General features: G+C 36.2%; 1 protein-coding gene across 1 annotated transcript in view; it reads left to right on the top strand.

The window, feature by feature from the left end:
- The window catches only part of LOC145666007 (synaptic vesicle glycoprotein 2C-like), a 136,554-nt gene that overhangs the window by 10,065 nt on the left and 105,373 nt on the right, over positions 1-21,116 (top strand). The window contains exon 2 of the mRNA XM_081733113.1: positions 13,212-13,376. Coding sequence (XP_081589239.1) covers positions 13,212-13,376 — 165 coding nt within the window. The remainder of the gene's footprint in view (positions 1-13,211; positions 13,377-21,116) is intronic.

The following is a 21,116-nucleotide window of genomic DNA, read 5'->3' as shown; positions in this document are numbered from 1 at the left end:
TACAAATAAGGTGTAATATCATTGGATGGCGTAGAAAAGCAGGCAGTAACAGTAGATATGATGCCGTTGATAGGTTGTTTTCTACCCCTTCCTTTGGTTCGACTATCGAAATATATTTCCTGCTGACTTAATTATTTTTTCGCAATTATTTCATAAATTTATTTAATGTAATTGTTACAATTTTATTCAAATTATTATATTTTTCTGTTGTGATTGGAAGCAGACGTGTATTTCGTGTTCTGCGCGATTCTCTTCGTTTAGTGTAGGTGAAGTGAGGTTTTGTGCTCTTTGTAACGAAGTGATGTGTGGTTGAAATTTTGATGGGACTTTTGGTAAAATCCGTTTTCGAATCGCTTCAGTGGTTCAGATGATTGACTGAAAATTTGCGATTTTCATTTTGCTTTTTTCAATTAATGGTCGTTATTTTTCCAACAATGTAGTTGGGTGTAATTTAAATTTAAAATTCAAATTTAAAATTTTATAATAATTATGGAAGATGATCGCGATTCTTCTAATGATACCAGTAATCCTTTCATTGCTATTAGTGATGATATGAATAAAGACTGCAGGTCCATAAATGCAGATTTCTCCCATGTAAGCAACGCATCAGGATCAAAATTTAACCAAAGAAATCAACCCCAAAATGATACCGCATTAAACATAAGCAGTGATTTTTCAAACAGGCCTTACTGATATCATGTAAGCTTTGCAACAAATTGTGTGTTAGTTTAAAAGGCCTAGCAATTCACAATAGCAAGTGCCATCATGATATCAATAAAACCAAATCATGCTCGCTTGCACGGAATTCACAGTCATCCAGTGATAATGTCGATCACCCAAGAAAAAAAAAATATTGAGGACGTTTCTTTCACATCGTTTAATGCTTGTTTTGTATCGGTTTTTGCTCCTATTTCCATGTTTTGTGCGTCATCGGAAGAGGGTGAAAATGAGCCATCAATGTGAGAATAAAATTACCCATTTGACCGCCACTATCAAATTTCGAAGTCGTTAATTTCAGAACGTTTAACCGTTCTGCCTTTTTGAACCGTTTTGAGCCTATTTCTACGTTTTGTGCTTCACTGAAGGTGGGTCAAAATGGGTCTTCAAGGTCGGAGGAAAATGACCCACTCCGTCACAATGAATTTCGGGGTAGTTTCTTTGACATCGTTTAGTACATGTTTTGTACTGTTTTGTACCCCTATTTCCTGAAACTCAGTCCAAATGGGCCTCCAAGGTAGGACGAAAATTACCCAATGAGTATCGAATTTCGAGGCCGTTTATTTGGCATCCTTTAGGGCCCGCTTTGCACCGTTTTCTGCTAGTATTTCGATGTTTTCTGCGTCACTTGAAGTATGTCAATATGGGCCTCCAATTTGGGACTAAAGTGACCCACAGTTCCGACACTATCGAAATTTGAGATCATTAATTTCACATGGTTTAGTGCGCCTATTTCCGCTTTTTCTGCATGTTTCCTGGCGTTTTGTGTGCCTATTTCTACGTTTTCTGCCTTATCAGAACTAACTAACTAGCTAACTCTATGGCTTATGGAACCCTGAGGTTCAATGCCGTGTTCACAAAAGATCTCCGCTGATTTCTATCCTTAGCCAACTGGATCCAGTTTCTACTTTGTATTCCTATCTCTGCGAGATCCATCTTAATATTGTCCTCCCATCTGTGCCTTGGTCTTCCTAATGGTCGTTTTCCAATTGGTCTTCCAATCAAGACTTTGAAAGCGTTTCTACTTTCTACTTTTTTAGCTACATGACCTGCCCACCTAAGTCTCATAGACCTGATGACCCTAACAATGTTTGGTAAACCGTATAAATTATGTAGTTCCTCGTTATGAAGTTTCCGCCATTCCCCATTCCCGTTCCTCTTGGGTCCGAATATTCGTCTCAGGATCTTGTTCTCAAATACTTCTATGTTCTCTATGTTCTTCTTTCAGAGTAAGCGACCATGTTTCGAAACCACATAGAACAAGAGGCGTGATTGTAATTTTATATTTTTAAGCTTCAAATTCCTCGACAGAATTCGTGACGACAAGAGATTTTGAACCGAATAATAACACGAATTCCCTGCCTTTAGTCGACAATTTAATTTCATCATGAATATGATTTTCATCTGTTAATATTGATCCTAGATATTCGAAAGTATCCACTTTATCAAAAGTATTATTTATTATTTTAACGCATCTATTATTTGCTGTATTACGGTCCCGATGCACTTCCATCTATTTAGTTTTCTATGCATTTACTTCTAAACCCATGTCCCTGCAAGCGTTCAATAAGATCTCTGCATTTCTTTCTATTGTTCTCCTATCATCCCCTATTAAATTTACATCATCAGCATATGCCATAACCTGGTGAATACCGTTCATCTCTAGGTCCTGGTTGCTATCTTTGATTTTCCTTATAGCGTATTCCAGGTCAAAGTTGAATAATAATTGCGACGACGCATCTCCTTGTTTCAGGCCATTCTCGACGTGAAAGCTCGTGGATAAAAATTTTCCAACCCGGACTTTACTTTGGGATTCATTTAAACATATCTTATTTAATCTAATTAGCTTTTTCGGTATTCCAAGTTCTGTAAGAACGTTGTATAATGTTTCTCTCCTAACTGAGTCGTAAGCCTTTCTAAAATAAATAAATAGTTGATGTACTGGAGTATTGAATTCCCACTTCTTTTCGAGTATTTGGCGAATGGCAAATATTTGGTCGATAGTTGATTGATTTAATCTAAATCCGCACTGATAATCTCCAATAATTTCATCTGCGTATGGGGTCAATCTTGCTAATAAAATATTTGAAAGGATTTTATAGGATGTTGACAGAGGAGAAATGCCTCGATAATTATTATAGTCAGTTTTGTCGCCTTTCTTGTGAATTGGAACAATGATTGATTATTTCCACTCTTATAGCAATTCTTCCTTATTCCAGATAAGGAAAATGAGTTTGTGTATCTTGTTTCAGAATTTTTCGCCTCCAGCTAAAATTAACTCAGCCACAATTTCGTCTACACCCGGAGATTTGTGTTTCTTGAATTTCTTTATAGCGGTTTCTATTTCTATTCGGTTAGGTTCTGGAATATATGGTTCTGCGGTATGTATCTCTTTTTCTTCACGCACATTAGTTTTTGGCTGCGTGTTAAGGAAATCGTCAAAAAAATCTTTCCATCTATTTAAGATGCTATCCGTATTAGTGAGAACTGTTCCGTCAGCTTTCTTTAATATATAAGCACGAAGTTGATAACCTTTCTTAAATTCATTGATCCCCTTATACATGTCCCTAATGCTTTTATTTTTACTATTATCTTCAAGTTCCTTAATTTTAGCTTTCAAAAATCGCGTTTCTTTGTTCTAAAAGTTTTGGAAGTTTCCCGCATCAAAATAGGCTTTCAAATATTGGGGAACAAGTTAATGTTGTTCCGCCACCAAGGAGTTTGAAGGTTGTTTCCTTCACATCGTTTTGTACCGTTTTGTGAGTAGATTTCCACGTTTTGTTCGTAAACGGAAGTGGTTTAGTATGGATCTTCAGTGTGGGACGAGAATTATTAATTTTTTCTCAGTAGTATAGAAGCCACTTTATGACCTTAATGTGTTGCAACCTCGTATCACTAGATTATCTGTTCGTATTTTTTTTCGATTATTATCCTATTTTTTCAGTATTTCGTATCCTTTTGCGCATTTTATACCCTTTAATATTTTTGTTTATGATGATTTTATATTTTTATTCTAATGTTATATTTTTAACAGTGATTTTGTTACTTCGTTTTGTTGTGAATTTCATGGTAGCCAACGAAATTAAGTTGTTGGGAAATATTTTGTTAATGCACTTTGATATCTATGGGTCACCACCGGATGGAAGGTGCGGTTGCTTTTTATATTCCTGTTCCCGCGATAACTAAGAATAGAACATTTACTTACCTTTATTTCTAAGCCGCTAAAGGGACATTTTTCCTTCCTGGTTGTCCTTTGTTATACCGTCACCATCAAAGGATACGCTTTACCTGCAGTCACTTTCTTCTTCCCAGAACTTGTTCCGTGCGGTTTTAAACCATAGAGAGTTAATTCCGAGTGACCGAATAAATAATTTTGTTTTAGAGGGTAGTGGTTGGAGCTAACACTTTATTCCTGCATACGGAAGTATGAGGGCATCTTATTATGAGTGGAACAATCTTTATTTGTTTTTGGTAATTGGAATAAATATTAGTTGTGTATAATCTGCCACTAGAGGGTTTCGCCGTCTCTCTTGGCCTGGGGTTTGAGATCATCAATTATTCTTTATTCATATTATGGTCGGTCAAGGAGCTGTGAAACAAATATTTATTTTAGTCATTAACAAAATCAAAATACAAAGATTATATCAAAATAAAAGATTAATTTTATATATCAATATCATAAACAAAGCGAAATATGCAAACAAAATGTTATTAAACAAAATAATATTAAACAAAGTATTAAACTAGTAAACAAAGGTGCGAGTGCCGAAAAATAACGTAAGTGCCAAAAAGTGATAATAGAAGTAGAGCAGAATAAAACATTGTAAAACGTATAGAAGGTACTGTTGAAAGAAATTATAGTACAAATTTATGACATATGAATAGTGATGAGTGAGGTGCTCTGGACGTCACAACACAGTAGATGGATGTTAGAACAGACAAATGCATATTAATCTTCTGTCCTGGGGCGGCTCAGGACTGATGAAAGACGTATGGATAGCCCTTATTAGTGGTGTGGAGAAACAGTGCTATGATGGGAAATAAATAATGTTTCAGAGGGTATATTTATAAACTACTTAGGCTTGTTGCTCTAGAAGATCACTTATTTTTAAGAAAATTATAATTTAATGAAACATAATATGAATTTGATATTAAACTATAAAATAAATCAAAATATTTTATATTTACTTATTGAAGAAGGTTTTTAAAATATTACTAATTATAACGGATAGTCTTTTGGGAAATAAAATGCAGGATTTGTAATTTTTTAAAACCAAAGACAAGAGGCCAATTAATTTTCTTTTTACTTAATCGGTGAGAGTCTCTCAGAGTCAAAACTCGTATGACACACGTATGCACATCTTAAAACAGTCCCCTTTAGCAGAGAGATGGGGACCTATAATTTAAATGTTAGTTGGGAGAACAACACGTCTTTGTTCTGTAGATGTATTAATGATTCATTATGAAGAAGTAGTCATTGATTTTTATCTATTTCACACAGATAACTGAATACATAAAATCTTCATATTAGCTCTAGAAAACGTATTCATAGAAGAGAAGAAAAAAATTAAATAATTATTTTTTATTGTTTTATCTTAAAATTTGTATCGATTATATGGAGTTTTTCGTTCTTAGTATCAGGAACATATAAGAAGCAGGGAGGTAATTAACTTCTTTCCTAGCTTGCCTTAAGCGACATTGTCATGTTAGAATAACTTGTAGCTGTCATAAAAAAAATCTTGAAACCTGATCTTTCTACAGTAAAACCTGTCTATGTTGGCCACCATCGGTTCCATCGAAAAGTGGCCAACTTAGACAGGTGGCCAACTTACAGAAAATAAGTGTGATTTTTGTATTTTTAGAATAGGATTTCTAGTATTACTTGATTGTAAAATTTTAATAAGCAGTGCCACGACAGTTACTTATAAATAATGTATATAGAGTAATCATAAAAATATACAGTACTAGAAAATATTACTATAGTATGCGAGAGCGCCGATTTCTCTGTAAATTTGGGGGGGCATTCAGATGCAGAAGGTATATATATGAAGATTTTAAGACAAATTGCACTCAAATTATACCAAATATTGTATACTCATAAATAAAATAGGGGCCACATGAGTTTTGGGGGCCCGGGCCCCCTCGGTCCCCCAGGATCGGCGCTCTTGATAGTATGTTTAATATATATGCATACCTTTCTCTTCCTGAAAACTAGTCTGGTATATTGGATTATTCGGATTGGAAACACAATAACACAAAGAACCATGAAATAGAAGTGTATGTACACAGTTTATTAAAATTGATATTATAGCACACTAAGTTATTCAGATTGAAAACAAGAAAAGCTAAGTTGTTATAAATTGAGAAATTCATATGCAATTTATATGACTTCTTTTCAGTTGATACTGAATTTTGGTTCATTCTAGACATATTTGCTTTATTCTTTTTGGCAGATATGCACATTCTAATATTGTAGTTAACTACCTCTTGTTAATGAACTAGAAGTGTTTCCCTCGGAGCAAAAGATGTTTTGAGAAAATCTTGAGGGAATTCGTATCTCAAAACCTCCGCTACCTTTTGACATCCAGTCAGGTGCCAATAAATGACAATTGAGCTTTAACCTTGAGAATTTTCCGGAATTACTAAAGCTTCCCACTGATGAAAGGAGCGGATATAGCTAATGGTTTTACCAAAACAGACAGTGTAAACAAATACGTACAACCATTTCCTGAATTCCTGTACGTGCTTTTTCTTATTCACATCTTCCTTCACCACCCCTTTACCAGGGTAGTCTTCTAGCCATTGACTTCCAAGAGCAAATCGCGCGAATTCTTGCTTCTTTTCTCCAGTCACAAATACAGAACATCTGCCTCTGATATGGGAATTCGAAAGAGTTAAGAAAAATAACAAAATTGTATTTTTCGTGGCCAAGATATGCAGGTAAATTTATCATTATCATCATAGGATAAACATGCTTCAGTGTGGCCAACTTCCAAGATAGACAGGTGGCCAACTTATAGAGTAGTAAGTAACGAATGTCTTATGGGAAAATGCAGGTTCAAGACGAACTAGGCCAAGATAAGCAGGTGTCCAACTTAGAGAGGTGGCCAAGTTGACAGGTTTCACTGTATTTACTCTTTATATGTTACAACTTCTTGAAGGCAAGAAAGGTTTCTCCACACATGCATCACTGCACTCTAGTGGACAAACAGTGAACCTCCTCATTAAGAACGTGTATTTGGCACACTTCACCTCCCTGCCCAAAATAATCCTTTGTTTCGGAAGCGGCGAAACTGGTTTTTCTTTTATGTCAGCGGGAGGGCGATAGCAGGTAGCAAGCAAGACGTTAGAAGCACTTCTACAAGTTCTTCTAACGTGACAATGGGCTTTAGTTATTAGGGAGAAAGAGGGACTTGTTATCTTCTATTGAAAGAGTGCAACAAATAAACAGCGATGAGTATTTTAAGCGGGAATTTTGTATAGAAAGAGAAAAGAACAGGAACCAATCACCACTTCTGAATGGTGCGGAAGGAGGGACCTATTTAGTTGAAGGAAGACTTTTATTGCTTTGACCGTTGTCAACCAAGTTGTTTTATGAATTTTACCTGCGTTTGGTGTTTATTATAGGATACAAATCTTCCGTCCACCTGCAATTCTGTTTTATGGTGGAACAATAAACCTTCTACCTGCGATCGAGGTTTTTTTCTTTCTTTCTCAAGTAGACTTATAAAGAAGATTTTCAAATATATTTTTGCATAAATTACTTTTATGTTAAAAATAAGATTAGCGAATTTAAATATTCATGAAATGTTTTAAATGGAAATGAAAGTGTTAGAAAGGAAGGTTTCCTTGTTTCGCATTCATTTCAATTTTTGGTAACATAAATAAGTAATATAAGTTAATGGAGGAATACATCGTATAGCGTTATATAAACTTATTTATACATATTAATAATACTTTATGATCTTGAAATCAGAAAACTCTGCTCCTACATACACCAGTTACACCGTAATACCTTCTATAGGATGAATCCACTTCACGAGCCCGCAGTTAGTACATTTCGTTTATTTCATATCATAGATTCAATACTTTTATTGGAAGGGCATTGGATTTCATTCAAAAATAATTAATGTAACATATAAATGTTTGTTGTCGTAAGATATGGTAGCACGCACAATTATATTTATTATAGAGTTAATTACATTGATTAAATATTTTGAATTAAAAGGATGTGAATAAACTAAATATGTCAAATTTATTCACAGAAAATTAATATCATACTCTTTGCTTAATTAATATATAAATAAGTTAGATTTTCTCATACTACATTGATAACATATACAATTAAAATGATATCGTACGAGATTAAATTAAAATGCATATAGGACATAGTTAAGCAAATATACATACAGAGTAAATATATACAAGCACTCAATACCTATAGGACACAGATACGCAAGCAGTTACATACATAGGTGCTGAAGTTATGCAACCACTCAATACATATAGGACATACTAAGCAAGCAGCTACATACTCAATACATAGATCATAGTTAAGCAAGTAGTTACATATATAGATGAAACCATGTAGTGCATTTAAGCAACCATACAATACAAACGCAAGGGTAAAGTTATGCAATGCGTTATGCATATGGAAAATGTTATACGCACAATTACATACAAACAAGTCTACGTATCGCCGCTTGGTACACTTATTCCCGACCATACATCAATAAGAACATACATACATCTGTACATGGAGAAAAGACAGTCATATACATGTATAATATATGATTAAACTGTGATTCGTACACGGTTATACCCAAACATATATAATGAGTTATTAGTCTATGATAAAACCCTGTATATCCCTCTCAATCAGTACATAAGTAAATAAGATTCCTCTCCCGGGGTTACGTCCCTTTCCTCCCATATTTTAACCCTGCACTGGGAATCTCTCTCGCTCTACTCCATTGGAAATGAACGCGAAATAAGCAAAGTCTTTCTTTCTAATCCTTTCATTTCAATTTGAACCCTTTGATGAATATTTAAATTCGCTAATCTTATTTTTTTAAAAGAAAGTAATTTATGAAAAAATATATTGGAAAAAATCTTCTTTAGAAACCTTCCTGGAAAAGGAAGAAGGAATCCCCTTTACAGATAGAAGGTTTATTGTCCCACCATAAAATACAATCGCAGGTAGACGAATATTTGTATCCCACAACAAACATTAAACGAGGGTAAAAGCCATAAAACAAGTTGATTGACAGCCAAATATTTATGCTGAGTTGGCAACACTTCTTCGCCTATGGCAACACTGTTTCTGGTTTTCGATTGGGCATTTTTATCATTATACTGTGCAATTTTGTTTTGATTGCTTTATTGGTTTTCAATATTTTAATTTAAACTTACATAATACCATGATATACAGATTCTTGGATATCCACATTTTGAAGCCCCGTAGCTTCTATCCTTCTGGTCCATAGTACCTTAAATTTTGCTCGTTTTCATTTCTCATAATGGTGTATCAGATGCGCTATGTGGTAATCAGATTTGAGCGGCAACTTGTGAGACCTTCCCGTGTAGGAGCGAAAAAGTCTGTGTAATTCATGCAAATTTTAAGATAAAAGAATAAAAATTAACACAATTTGTTACATTTTCTTCTTCTCTTCTATAAATACGTTTTCTAGAGCTAATACGAAGATTTGATCTGCTCACTTATCTGTGTGAAATAGGTAAGAATTAGTGAGTACTTCGTCACAGTGAATCATTAATACATCAATAGAAGAAACACATGTTGTTCTTCTAACTAAGAGTTAAATTATAGGTTCCTGTCTCTTTGCTAAAGGTGACTGTTTTAAGATGTACATACATGTGTCATACGAGTCTTGACTCAGAGAACCCCACCCATTACGTAAAAGAAAAAAGAATTGCCGTCTTGCCTTTGGTTTTAAAAATTACAAGTCCTGCACATTCTATTTCTGCATCCTACATAGGTACAATAACAAAAGACAAATCGTAAAAGGTACTTAATACAAAAGTATGTCTAGTATTCTATGTAAAATAAAGGAAAAATAGGAGAACGCAAAAAACGTGCAAAAAGGATGCAAAAGAATACAAACAAGGCACTAAAGGATGCAAAAGAATCCACCTCGAAATAGATAGTAGCGGAATAAAGGGTCATTTTCGTCCCACCTGGAAGGCCCATTTTGACCCACTTCGAGTGACGCACGAAACATTGAGATTGATGCACAAAACGATACAAAACAGACCCTAAACGATCTGGAAGAAACGAACTCGAAATCCGAAAGTTGCGAAACAGTGGATCACTTTTGTCTCATCTTGAGGGCCCATTTTGTCCTCCTTCCAGTGATGCACACAACGTTGAAATAGGTGCACTATGCGATACAAAACAGGCACTAGAAGATGCGAAAGAAAGGAAATCGAAATTCGATAGTGGCGGAATAGTGCATCATTTACATTTTCAAGGCCCATTTTGACGCACTTTCAGTGATGCACAAAACGTGCCAATAGATGCACAAAACGGTACAAAAGAGTCACTAAACGTTGCGAAAGGAACGACTTCGAAATCGATAGTGGCGGAGCAGTAGGTCTTTTTGGTCCCACTTACAAGGAAAGTATGAATGAGCTCATATCGAAACCTACCGTAAAATTTCACTCAGAGGAAGAAAATTCTACAAAAAGACACCACACACACACACACACACACACACACACACACAAACAGCTGCGTTTTCGAAGTGGAATTAACCAAAATGTCAGATTGAAATGTCGCGTATTCGTGTCGACAATTGCACAATACGTTCAGTACCACCCCTTGTAAACGGCCTGTTAATAATAAAAAGTCAATAACAACAATGTGGGTACATACTATACCTAAGGGGAAGTCGTACGGTAAGATGAACCTTGACAACAGCCATCTTGAAATCTGCCATCTTGAATTCAGATCAAGTTTTGTAAATAGGAATAGGGCAATATGATACATGATTTTGGGCTAGAATTTTAGCAGAAAAACAATGGTAGCAATAGTTTTAAGATACGTGCATTTGGTAAAAAGTTACAGGCATATTTATTGTGTATGTTTCCATGTGCACAACTGCCGAATGAAGCAAATATCCAAAAATAAGTTGTCGCTGTTGAAATGTAACTCCTACTTGATAGTTCCACAATACATTTCAATGAGGGACGAAAGAAAAGCAGAAATGAGACAGATCACAGGAAAATTGCACATACAGCAGGTAATAGAACGATTTTGTTATCAGCGATTTTGGCTAAATTTTCATATTATCTGGTCCGTATTCAACTAATTTGGACCAAATTCGCAGACTAATCTACAAGTGTGTAGCTTTGCAATAACATTTGGAACAAATTGGGGAAATATAAAGGGTGTTTCCTATATTTTTATATTTTACAAATTGTTGGACAGCTGCTTCATTCGGGAGTTGTTCACATGGAAACAAACACAATAAATATGCCTGTAATTTTTTACCAAATGCACGTATCTTAAAACTATTGCTACCATTGTTTTCTTGCTTAAATTCTAGCCCAAAATCATGTGTCATATTGCGCTATTCCTATTTACAAAACTTGACCTGAATTCAAGATGGCGGATTTCAAGATGGCTGCTGTCAAGGTACACCTTACAGTACGACTTCCCATTAGGTATAGTATGTACCCACATTCTTGTTATTGACTATTTATTATTAACAGGCCGTTTACAAGGGGTGGTACTGAACGTATTGTGCAATTGTCGACATGGATACGCGACATTTCAATCTGCCATTTTGGTTAATTCCACTTCGAAAACGCAGCTGCTTTTTTGTGTGTGGTCTTTCTGTGGGACTTCCTTCCTCTGAGCGAAATTTTACGATAGGTTTCGATATAAGCTCGTTCATACTTCCCTTGTTAATAGGTTCGTTTTGACCCACTTTTAGTGACGCAGAAAGCGAGCAAATAGGCGCACAAAGTATATAAAAGGCTCTAAACGAAGTCGAAGAATCGACTTAGAAATTTGGTAGTGGCGGAATAGAGGGTCATTTCGTCCAACTTTGAAGGCCCAACTTGACCCACTTCCAGTGACGCACAAAACGTAGAAATAGGCACAAAAGACGATACAAAACAGGCAGTAAACGATGTGGAAGAAACTACATATAAATTCGTTGATGGCGGAACAGTATTAGTTTGTCCCCCCATATTTGTAGGCCCATTTTGACCGACTTCAGTTGACGCAGAAAGCGTGGAAATTATCGCAAAACGGCACAAAATACCCACCAAAGGATGACAAGGAAACGACTCCGAGATTCGATAGTAGCAGAGCAGTGGGTCATTTTCTTTCCACTTTTGATCCCTATTTTTACCTACTTTCGGCGACGCAGAAAACTTGGAAATTGGTGCACAAAAGGGCACTAAACACGCACAAAACACTGTGAAGGAAACGACCTCGAAATTCGATATACGGATAGTGGCGGAACAGTGGGACATTTTTGTCTCACATTAACAGTCTATTTTGACGCACTTCCAATGACGCACTAAATGTCAAAATAGGCGCGCAAAATGGTATAAAAGAGGCGTTAAACGATGCGAAAGAAACGACCTCGAAATTGGATAGAGGGAGCAGTGGATTATTTTCGTCTAATTTTCAATGCCCATTTTGACGTACTTCCAGTGACGCGCAAAATGTGGAAGTAGGTGCACAAAACAAGCACTGAATGATGCGAAAGAATGGATCTCGGAATTCGATATTGGCGGAAGGGTGAGTCATTTTCTTCCCAGCTTCAAGGCTAATTTTGATTCACTTTCTGTGACGCACGAAACACGGAACTAGGTGCAGAAAACGGCACAAAACATACACAAAAGAATATGAAGGAAACCACCTCGAAATTCGCTGATCGCGGAACGGGATTAACTTGTGGCACCATATTTGTAGTCCCATTTTGACCCACTTCCGATAACGCACAAAACGTGGGAATAGATGCACAAGACGGCACAAAACACTCACAAAACGATGTAAAGGTGATGACGTCCAAATTCGTTGTTGGTGGAAGAAGTTAATGACGCTTCCATCTGCGAAAATTTGACTGTCTTCTCACAGAGCAAGGAACTACTCAATTACAGCCATACTTCTAGGTATTCTGTGCGTTATCGTCATTGATATCATTTTATTATTGCTTTACAAAATATATAAATGTTGCAAAAACTCTTGAGCAAAATTGTACTATGATGCAACGTATACCTATTTTACAGTGCAGCTCTATTTACGATAATTTCATAATTTTTTCAAACCTGTGCAGATTTTATTTTAATTTTGTTAATAATAAATGTAGTTCATATTTTAAAACTCAATTTAAAATAAATTTAATAGTGTCATCTTCGTTGTATATGTTTTTTTTTTAAATTCTTTGCATAAGTAATATTCCATTCTTTGTTTTATTTAAGTTTTGGTTGTTAAACTTTCTCTGTAAATTTCTATTCAGCAAAGCACATGAGAAGGAGCACCATGATACAAGGCATGGATCAACGATTTTCTAAAGACAATGGGAGGCCACGCAATCAGAAACGCTCAGAACGGCGTCCAGACCGATCATTGTTCTCTAGTTTGTTGCAGATGCAAAGGAATGACACTATCTGTGAAGATGAAGGTAAGACAATTAATGTTTTTCTCACATTAAATAGTACAATTACAACTATTAGGTCGCTTTCACATTAGATCTTGTGATCCGTTCATAACTAACTAACTCTATAGATCCCGGAACCCTATGGAACCCGGAGGTTCAAAGCCGCGTTCACAAAAGCTCTCCACTGACTTCTATCCTTAGCTAACTGCATCCAGTTTCTACTTTGTATTCCAATCTCTGCGAGATCCATCTTAATATTGTCATCCCATCTGCGCCTAGGTCTTCCTAATGGTCGTTTTCCGATTGGTCTTCCAGTCAAGACTTTGAAAGCGTTTCTACTTTCTTCCATTCCAGCTACATGACCTGCCCACCTAAGTCTCCTAGACTTGACGACCCTAACAATGTTAGGTAAACCATATAAATTATGTAGTTTCTCGTTATGAAGTTTCTGCCATTCCCCATTCCCGTTCCTCTTGGGTCCAAATATTCGTCTCAGGATCTTGTTCTCAAATACTTTAAGTCTATGTTCTTCCCTCAGAGTAAGTGACCATGTTTCGCAGCCATACAGAACAACAGGCATGATTATCTTTTTGTATATTTTAAGCTTCAAATTCCTCGACAGAAATCGCGACAAGAAGAGATTTTGAACCGAATAGTAACACGAATTCCCTGTTTTTAATCGACATTTAATTTCTCCGTGAATATGATTTCCCTCTGTTAATATTGATCCTAGATATTTGAAACTATCCACTTTATGAAAAGTATTATTTAATATTTTAACGCATCCATAATTTGCTGTATTCCGGTCCCGACGCACTTCCATGCATTTAGTTTTCTCTGCATTTACTTCTAAACCCCTGTCCCTGCAAGCGTTTAATAAGATCTCTGCATTTCTTTCTATTGTTCTCCTATCATCCCCTATTAAATTTACATCATCAGCATATGCCATAACCTGGTGAATACCGTTCACTATAGGCCCTGGTTGCTATCTTTGATTTTCCTTCTAGCGTATTCAAGAACGAAGTTAAATAATAATGGCGACAACGCGTCTCCTTGTTTCAGGTCAGTTTCGACGTGAAAGCTCGTGGACAAAAATTTTCCTACCCGGACTTTACTTTGGGATTCATTTAAACATATCTTAATTAATCTAATTAGCTGTATAATGTTTCTCTCCTAACCGAGTCGTACGCCTTTCTAAAATCAATAAATAGTTGATGTACCGGGGTATTGTATTCCCACTCTTTTTCGAGTATGTGGCGAATGGTAAATATTTGGTCGATAGTTGATCGATTTCGTCTAAATCCGCACTGATAATCTCCAATAATTTCATCTGCGTATGGGGTCAGTCTTGCTAATAGAATATTTGAAAGGATTTTATAGAATGTTGACAGAAGAGAAATGCCTCGATAATTATTACAGCCTTTCTTGTGAATAGGAACAATGATTGATTATTTCCACTCTTATAGCAATTCTTCCTTGTTCTAGATAAGGAGAATGAGTTTGTGTATCTTGTTCCACAATGTTTCGCCTCCAGCTAAAATTAACTCAGCCGGAATTTCATCTACAAACGGAGATTTGTGTTTCTTTAATTTCTTTATAGCGGTTCCTACTTCTATTCGGTTGGGTTCTAGAATATACGGTTTTGCGGTGTGTATTTCCTTTTCTCCACGCACACTAGTTTTTGGTTGCGTGTTAAGCAAATCGTCAAAGAAATCTTTCCATCTATTTAAGATGCTATCCGTACCAGTGAGAACTGTACCGTCAGATTTCTTTAATATATAAGCACAAGGTTGATAGCCTTTCTTAAATTCGTTGATTCCTTTATACATGTCCTTCGTTGATTCCTTTATACATGTCCCTAATGTTTTTATTTTACTATTATCTTCAAGTTCCTTAATTTTAGCTTTCAGAAAATCGCGTTACTTTGTTCTAAAAGTTTTGGAAATTTCCCGTCTGACGTCTGCGAAATTTTGTGTAGTTATTTCATTTGGATTTTGTAGCCAACTTAATTTTGCCTGTTTTCTCTTCTCTGCTAGTTTTATGCATTCCTAGTCGAACCATGGTTTGTTCCTACGTATTTCCACATGCCCCAATTTATCAGAAAAATAAAAATAAAAACACTGCTGAACAAGACTGCACTTATTTAATATAAAAACACATTTACACGTGACGTTTCGATCTTCTAGCCAAGATCCTCATCAGACGTACACTCTATGAGTGTACGTCTGATGAGGATCTTGGCTAGAAGATCGAAACGTCACGTGTAAATGTGTTTTTATATTAAATAAGTGCAGTCTTGTTCAGCAGTGTTTTTATTTTTATTTTTCTGATTTCATTCGCAAGACGTTGACTATGTTTGTGTCCCAATTTATCTTTTGCTAAAATTTTAATGCTATCTCTAATTTCAATCCAGGTATACTCAACACTAGTGCACTCCGAATCTTCTAAAGCCGAGAATCTATTCGAAACTTCATTCCGGTATTTCTCTCTTACTTGGCTCTCTTCTAATTTCTTTAAATTGAATCTCTCCGTTTTCGGACAATGAATATTACTTTTATTCTACGATAACCTCTCTCGTATTATCGCTTCTACAAGGTAGTGGTCAGTGTCACAATCAGCCCCTCTAAACGACCGGACATCAATTATGCTAGATTGCCTTCTTCTATCTACAAAACGTGATCAATTTGATTATGTGTTTTCCCGTCTGGTGATGTCCAAGTGTATTTATTAACGTCGCGATGCGGGAATTTTTTACTCTTCACGATTAGGTTTTTGGATGTTGCAAAGTTCACGAGTCTAACACCGTTGTCATTACTTTCCTTATGCAGACTTTCGTTCCCTATAATCGGTTTGAAAATATCCTCTCGTCCTACCTTCGCATTGAAATCCCCTAATAGAATTTTCATATGGTATCGCGGGAGTTGGTCAAATATCCGTTCCACTTCTTCGTAAAAACTGTCTTTTATATCGTCATCCTTATCTTCAGTTGGTTCATGTGCATTTAAAACAATAATATCACACCACCGTCCCTTAAGAGTAATAAAAGAAAGTCTGTCAGTAACAAATTCAACTCGTTTAATTACTGGTAATATACGTTTATGAACGAAAAACCCTGTTCTTAACTGGTGATTTTTATTTCCTTCCCCGTAAAAGAACGTAAACTTTTTGGAATTCTCAGATCCATTTCCTTCCCACCTAACTTCCTGAACTCCTACTAGTCCATCCTGTATTTCTCTAACTCACTCGTTACGGATTTTAGCGCGCCTACCCTATAAAGACTCCTAATATTCCATGTTCCAAATCTCATGTCTTTTGCTGAGGTCGTGCCAAGTTATCAGTCCTTGTCCGAGGCTTTTGTGAATATTTCTGAACAAGTACCTTTTTTTACAGGATGAGGTTGTTAGCCCTACCCAAACCCCCAAGCTGGAGGACCACTCCTAGTCGGCTGTCCGCGACTGCTTATTCAGTATATTCGCAGCTAACCTCTATATCTAGGGGCCTTCTCCTCGATCCGCAACCTGAGGACGCGGCATGCCGTGGTGACAGGAACCTCGCTCATATGAACATTTAGTGTGAAGGTATTGAATATTTCTGAGACTCTCAAAAGATCGTGATACCAAAATGGCACCTATACTAGAGTCAGAAGAAGCTGCAGCTTTAATCTGAGCGATAACTTGCAAGTAAAAAAGGAAACGAAGATAGACTACAAAACTATGGTTTCACCCTATAATTCGATCAAGATTGGAAGAATGTTCATTTTACAGTATAACGAACGATTTAGTTTTGCCTGAGTTCGGTTTTTATTTTCTAGTATAACTCGTATATAAATATATGATTGCTACTTACTACGATAAATATACATTGATTACACACTATTTGCAATCATTTAAATGCACTATATTTCAGGATACTTGTTATTTGTTTCACATCGATTCAGTTCACTTCTGCATAACAACATGGGGTCCTGTTGCATTATATTTGTAACAAGCATAGATAAACAAATCTGGCAACGGATTAGTATAGTAATCGTACTATTATCCTTAACAACTGTAGCTGTAGAGTGTGAGTGGAAATCGCTCACTCCCATTGGTATTGGAAATAACTAGTATTCATAATCATACCAAACTGAATCATACCAAACATAGGAGGAAGCGAAACAACGAATCAACAAACATTGATACCTGTCGACTGAAAATATAACATCTACAAAATAAGATTATTCCTGACATTATATCATTTTCTTCTTATTTTTCTATTGTATAGCAAGTGCATACGTTAAAGCACTTCTGCTCTACATATTAAATGAAATAAACAACATAAATACAGGTTATCGTTGTAACAGTCTGCTTCCTAAACTGAGAAAAGTTGAAAGAAAATTTTTCAATTACTTCAGGATGTCTATATCTTTGTTTAACGAATTGTACTGTACATTTAATTAGAGTAACACCAAAATGAGAGAAGTTTCAATACTATATATATATATATATATATATATATATATATATATATATATATATATATATATATATATATATATATATATATATATACTTTTCTTCCTTGCAACTGAGTTCACACTCATATGTGAAGGGCTCTCATAAGACTACGTGTTATTTTCTTCCTCTCCAGCAGCCCGCTCGAGCCGGCTACTGGCGGAGTGATCTTCATAGCAGCTCAGAGGAGCGGCTCATTTGCAGCGAAGCGCGTGTATGAAGGCGTGCATTTAAGACAATGTAAAGCTAGCAGCTGCAGCTTACGTGAGCGGTTCACAGGATCTAGTGTGAAGGTATACTTAAAGCCCTCGATTCTCCAAAGAATTCAATCCTTCAACAAATGCAAAGCTACATTCTTACAGTTTAATAATGCACTCAACTTTAACAATATCTGACTGAAGAATCCAAAACAAAGCCCACCCAACGAAGTACATGCCAGGTTGGTATTTCCACTCAATTTAAAGATCCCGAAAACAATGTGTTCGACTCTAATATTTGTTGTTTTTATTATTTATATATGTCAAACCTAATACTCCCACCTAGGTGTGTTAGAGGGTTTTATTTCCGCCAGGAGATGAGCATGTTCTTGAAGGGCATCATAACTGTCATCAATCAGCTCATGGACTTCGAAAACTACGAATTCATGAAAATGGAACAGTAAGTCATGTCAAGATATCAAATGCTAGTATACAGTATACTCGTGTACGCATTTTGGAACTACCAATGGAAATCAGAAACGACGAACTCAGTGCTGTGCTTTGCCCCTATGGAAAAGTTATGTCAATAACTGAAGAAATGTGATCAAATACACTCCCTTTTTCCATTTGCAATGGAAACCGTATTGTGCAAATGTGTTTTGGAAAACGTATTTCCTCAAAAATTGTGATGCAGGGTTGTCGTGCTACTGTGATGAATCAAGGTCAACCACCAATGTGATTCATTTGTTTGGCTCTTACGCATATCGCAAGCGCGTGTCCTCGCAAAACGGAAGCTCAGGTCCTTCAGTTCCCTTACTGGATTTAAGATGACTGATTTTTCCACTGGAAAAATACTCACCACTTCGAACTTTTAGCCGTCTTTCAGTGGTAAAAAGATGACTAATGAGCATAGTGATCAAAACATGGCATTGGAACAAACTTCAGTTTTCCAGGTTGTTAATCTCCGTGGTGATAAGAACTTTCCCCTCTTTCAAGTCCACCTGAACCTATTGCCACAGTAGATCCAGAGGCAAGGAAACAAGACAGTGGTGTTATCTGTGAGCAATTCTTACAACTACGGGAGACACAACTTAATGTCCATACTGTTTCTTCGTCTGACTGCCTACAAAAACAAGTAGAGTCTGTTCGCTCTCCTCCCTCCTCCTTCCACCTCCAGTTCCGTAGTGCATCCTTTCCTTCAGTGGCTGTAGTGAGGACACAGTTTTCAAGAAAAGTAAAACAGTAAGGTTGAACGACAATGAAAACAAGTGAGTTGTCTGTGGATTTCTCAGACTATATTCCGCCTCAGCAACAGTGACAAGTGAGAACAATACAGCAATAGCGAATGAACACGTTTTACCCGTCGATTAACAACATTGTACCACGCGACAGTCAAAGCAAGTGTTCCGTGTTAAGACTTCCTTCCGCTCAAGGGCAGGATTGTTATGTCTCTCCCTGAAGGTAAGCATATCCTGTTGTCCTTCGTTTCACATTACATGGGCATAACCACAGTGTTTACATATGTGTAAAAACTTCCAAGGTTTTGCAGAGAAATGATTGCTCTGTGTTGTTTATTTACTTGAAATTGAATAATTGAAATGCAAGAGAACAATTTCACAATTAGGAAATTCTATCATTATTTCCCACTATCTCGAATAACATAATATTCGCTGGGTACTTTAATGTTGTGAATCGTCGGATAGACACTACCTCGAAGTTTATTCCTTCCCCTGCTGGCCAAAGATATTTTCCTTCCTCAAAGACATTTGGGTTCAATACCGCTAGGATTTTCAATTTACCTATAATACCCAAAAATGTCTAGTAGGATTGATAGATGCTACACGACACCTGACTTAATAGCTTCTGTCACCGATATTAACTTACGGATTATACCATTCAGTGATCATCACGCAGCACTACTCTGGACAAGCAAATACAACCTAGGTGTTTCTCTTACTTACGGCAAGACTTCCTGGAAACTAAACAATCAATTACTAAATCATACAGAAACGAAATGTATCTTTCATACTAAATGAGAGTACTGGCTACAACGCCATTACTATTTAACTTTAAATGAGTGTTGGGTTAAATATGTTAAGCCAAAAATACAGCGTTTTAAGTGGCAAGGAGGTGAATTACAAAGAGAAAAAGGAGAGTCTCGATTATCTGATCGAGCTCTCCAGGATTTATGGTTCCTTCCAAGTTCCCAGCAAAATATGATTGCCATTAAAGAAAACTCAGGCTTGTATCAAACAAATCCAGGCTACTTCTGTCGGAAAATATGCTCATAGCCTGCCTCCAGGTGGCTGTTTTCCCGATGAGCATATAACCCTGCATCATTACATGGCTAAACGTCGGGTTGCTAAACGTAAGGTTATTGACGTAATAAAGCATGATAATTGAACGATCACGTCACTTCCAGAGATACAGCAGGTCTTTTTCTATCATCATACGAACTTCATCATCGATGCAAAACATGAGCTACTCATGTCCAAAATGATTGTCGCATATCTATATCTGTCTTCTTGTAAGAATATAATTTGATAATGATATTGCAGGGCACTTTTAATACTGATACTATGTGTATAATGGGGAAATGTATATTTGTGGTAAATTTCATAGGAAAAGAATTATAAATACAAAAATTAGAATTAGTAAAACAAAATGTTGCTAAATGGACAATAAAGTTTTGTTTTTGTTTTATTGTTCTTATTTACTGCTCTTTTGACATGAAATTTGCCACATGCAACAAATACTAAAATTATAAGAAATACCTTGCGAATTCGTTATCAAATTATATTCCTAGAACAACATATTTATAGACATGCGTCAAGAATTTTGGACATGAGGGTAACTCAAGATGGATACCAGAAATACTTGAATTTCCTCCTTTCCGTCCTCTCGGAAGGGGAGCGCCAGTGCTTAATGTCGCCCATTACAGAAGAGGGAACACATAGAACGCTGAATCAGTGTAGTAAAGAATCCAGTCCTTTGATGAACTCTCGTATGCATTCTATCAAAAGTATTGGGGTATAGTCGGGAAGTATGCTTCCGCTATATAATGAATTGTTATA

This window comes from Thermobia domestica, chromosome 1, assembly GCF_964235325.1.
Source record: "Thermobia domestica chromosome 1, izTheDome1.hap1.1, whole genome shotgun sequence".
In the NCBI taxonomy this organism is placed as follows: domain Eukaryota; kingdom Metazoa; phylum Arthropoda; class Insecta; order Zygentoma; family Lepismatidae; genus Thermobia; species Thermobia domestica.
Note: the sequence above shows the minus strand (reverse complement) of the source record. Positions and strands in the feature narration are given on the sequence as shown.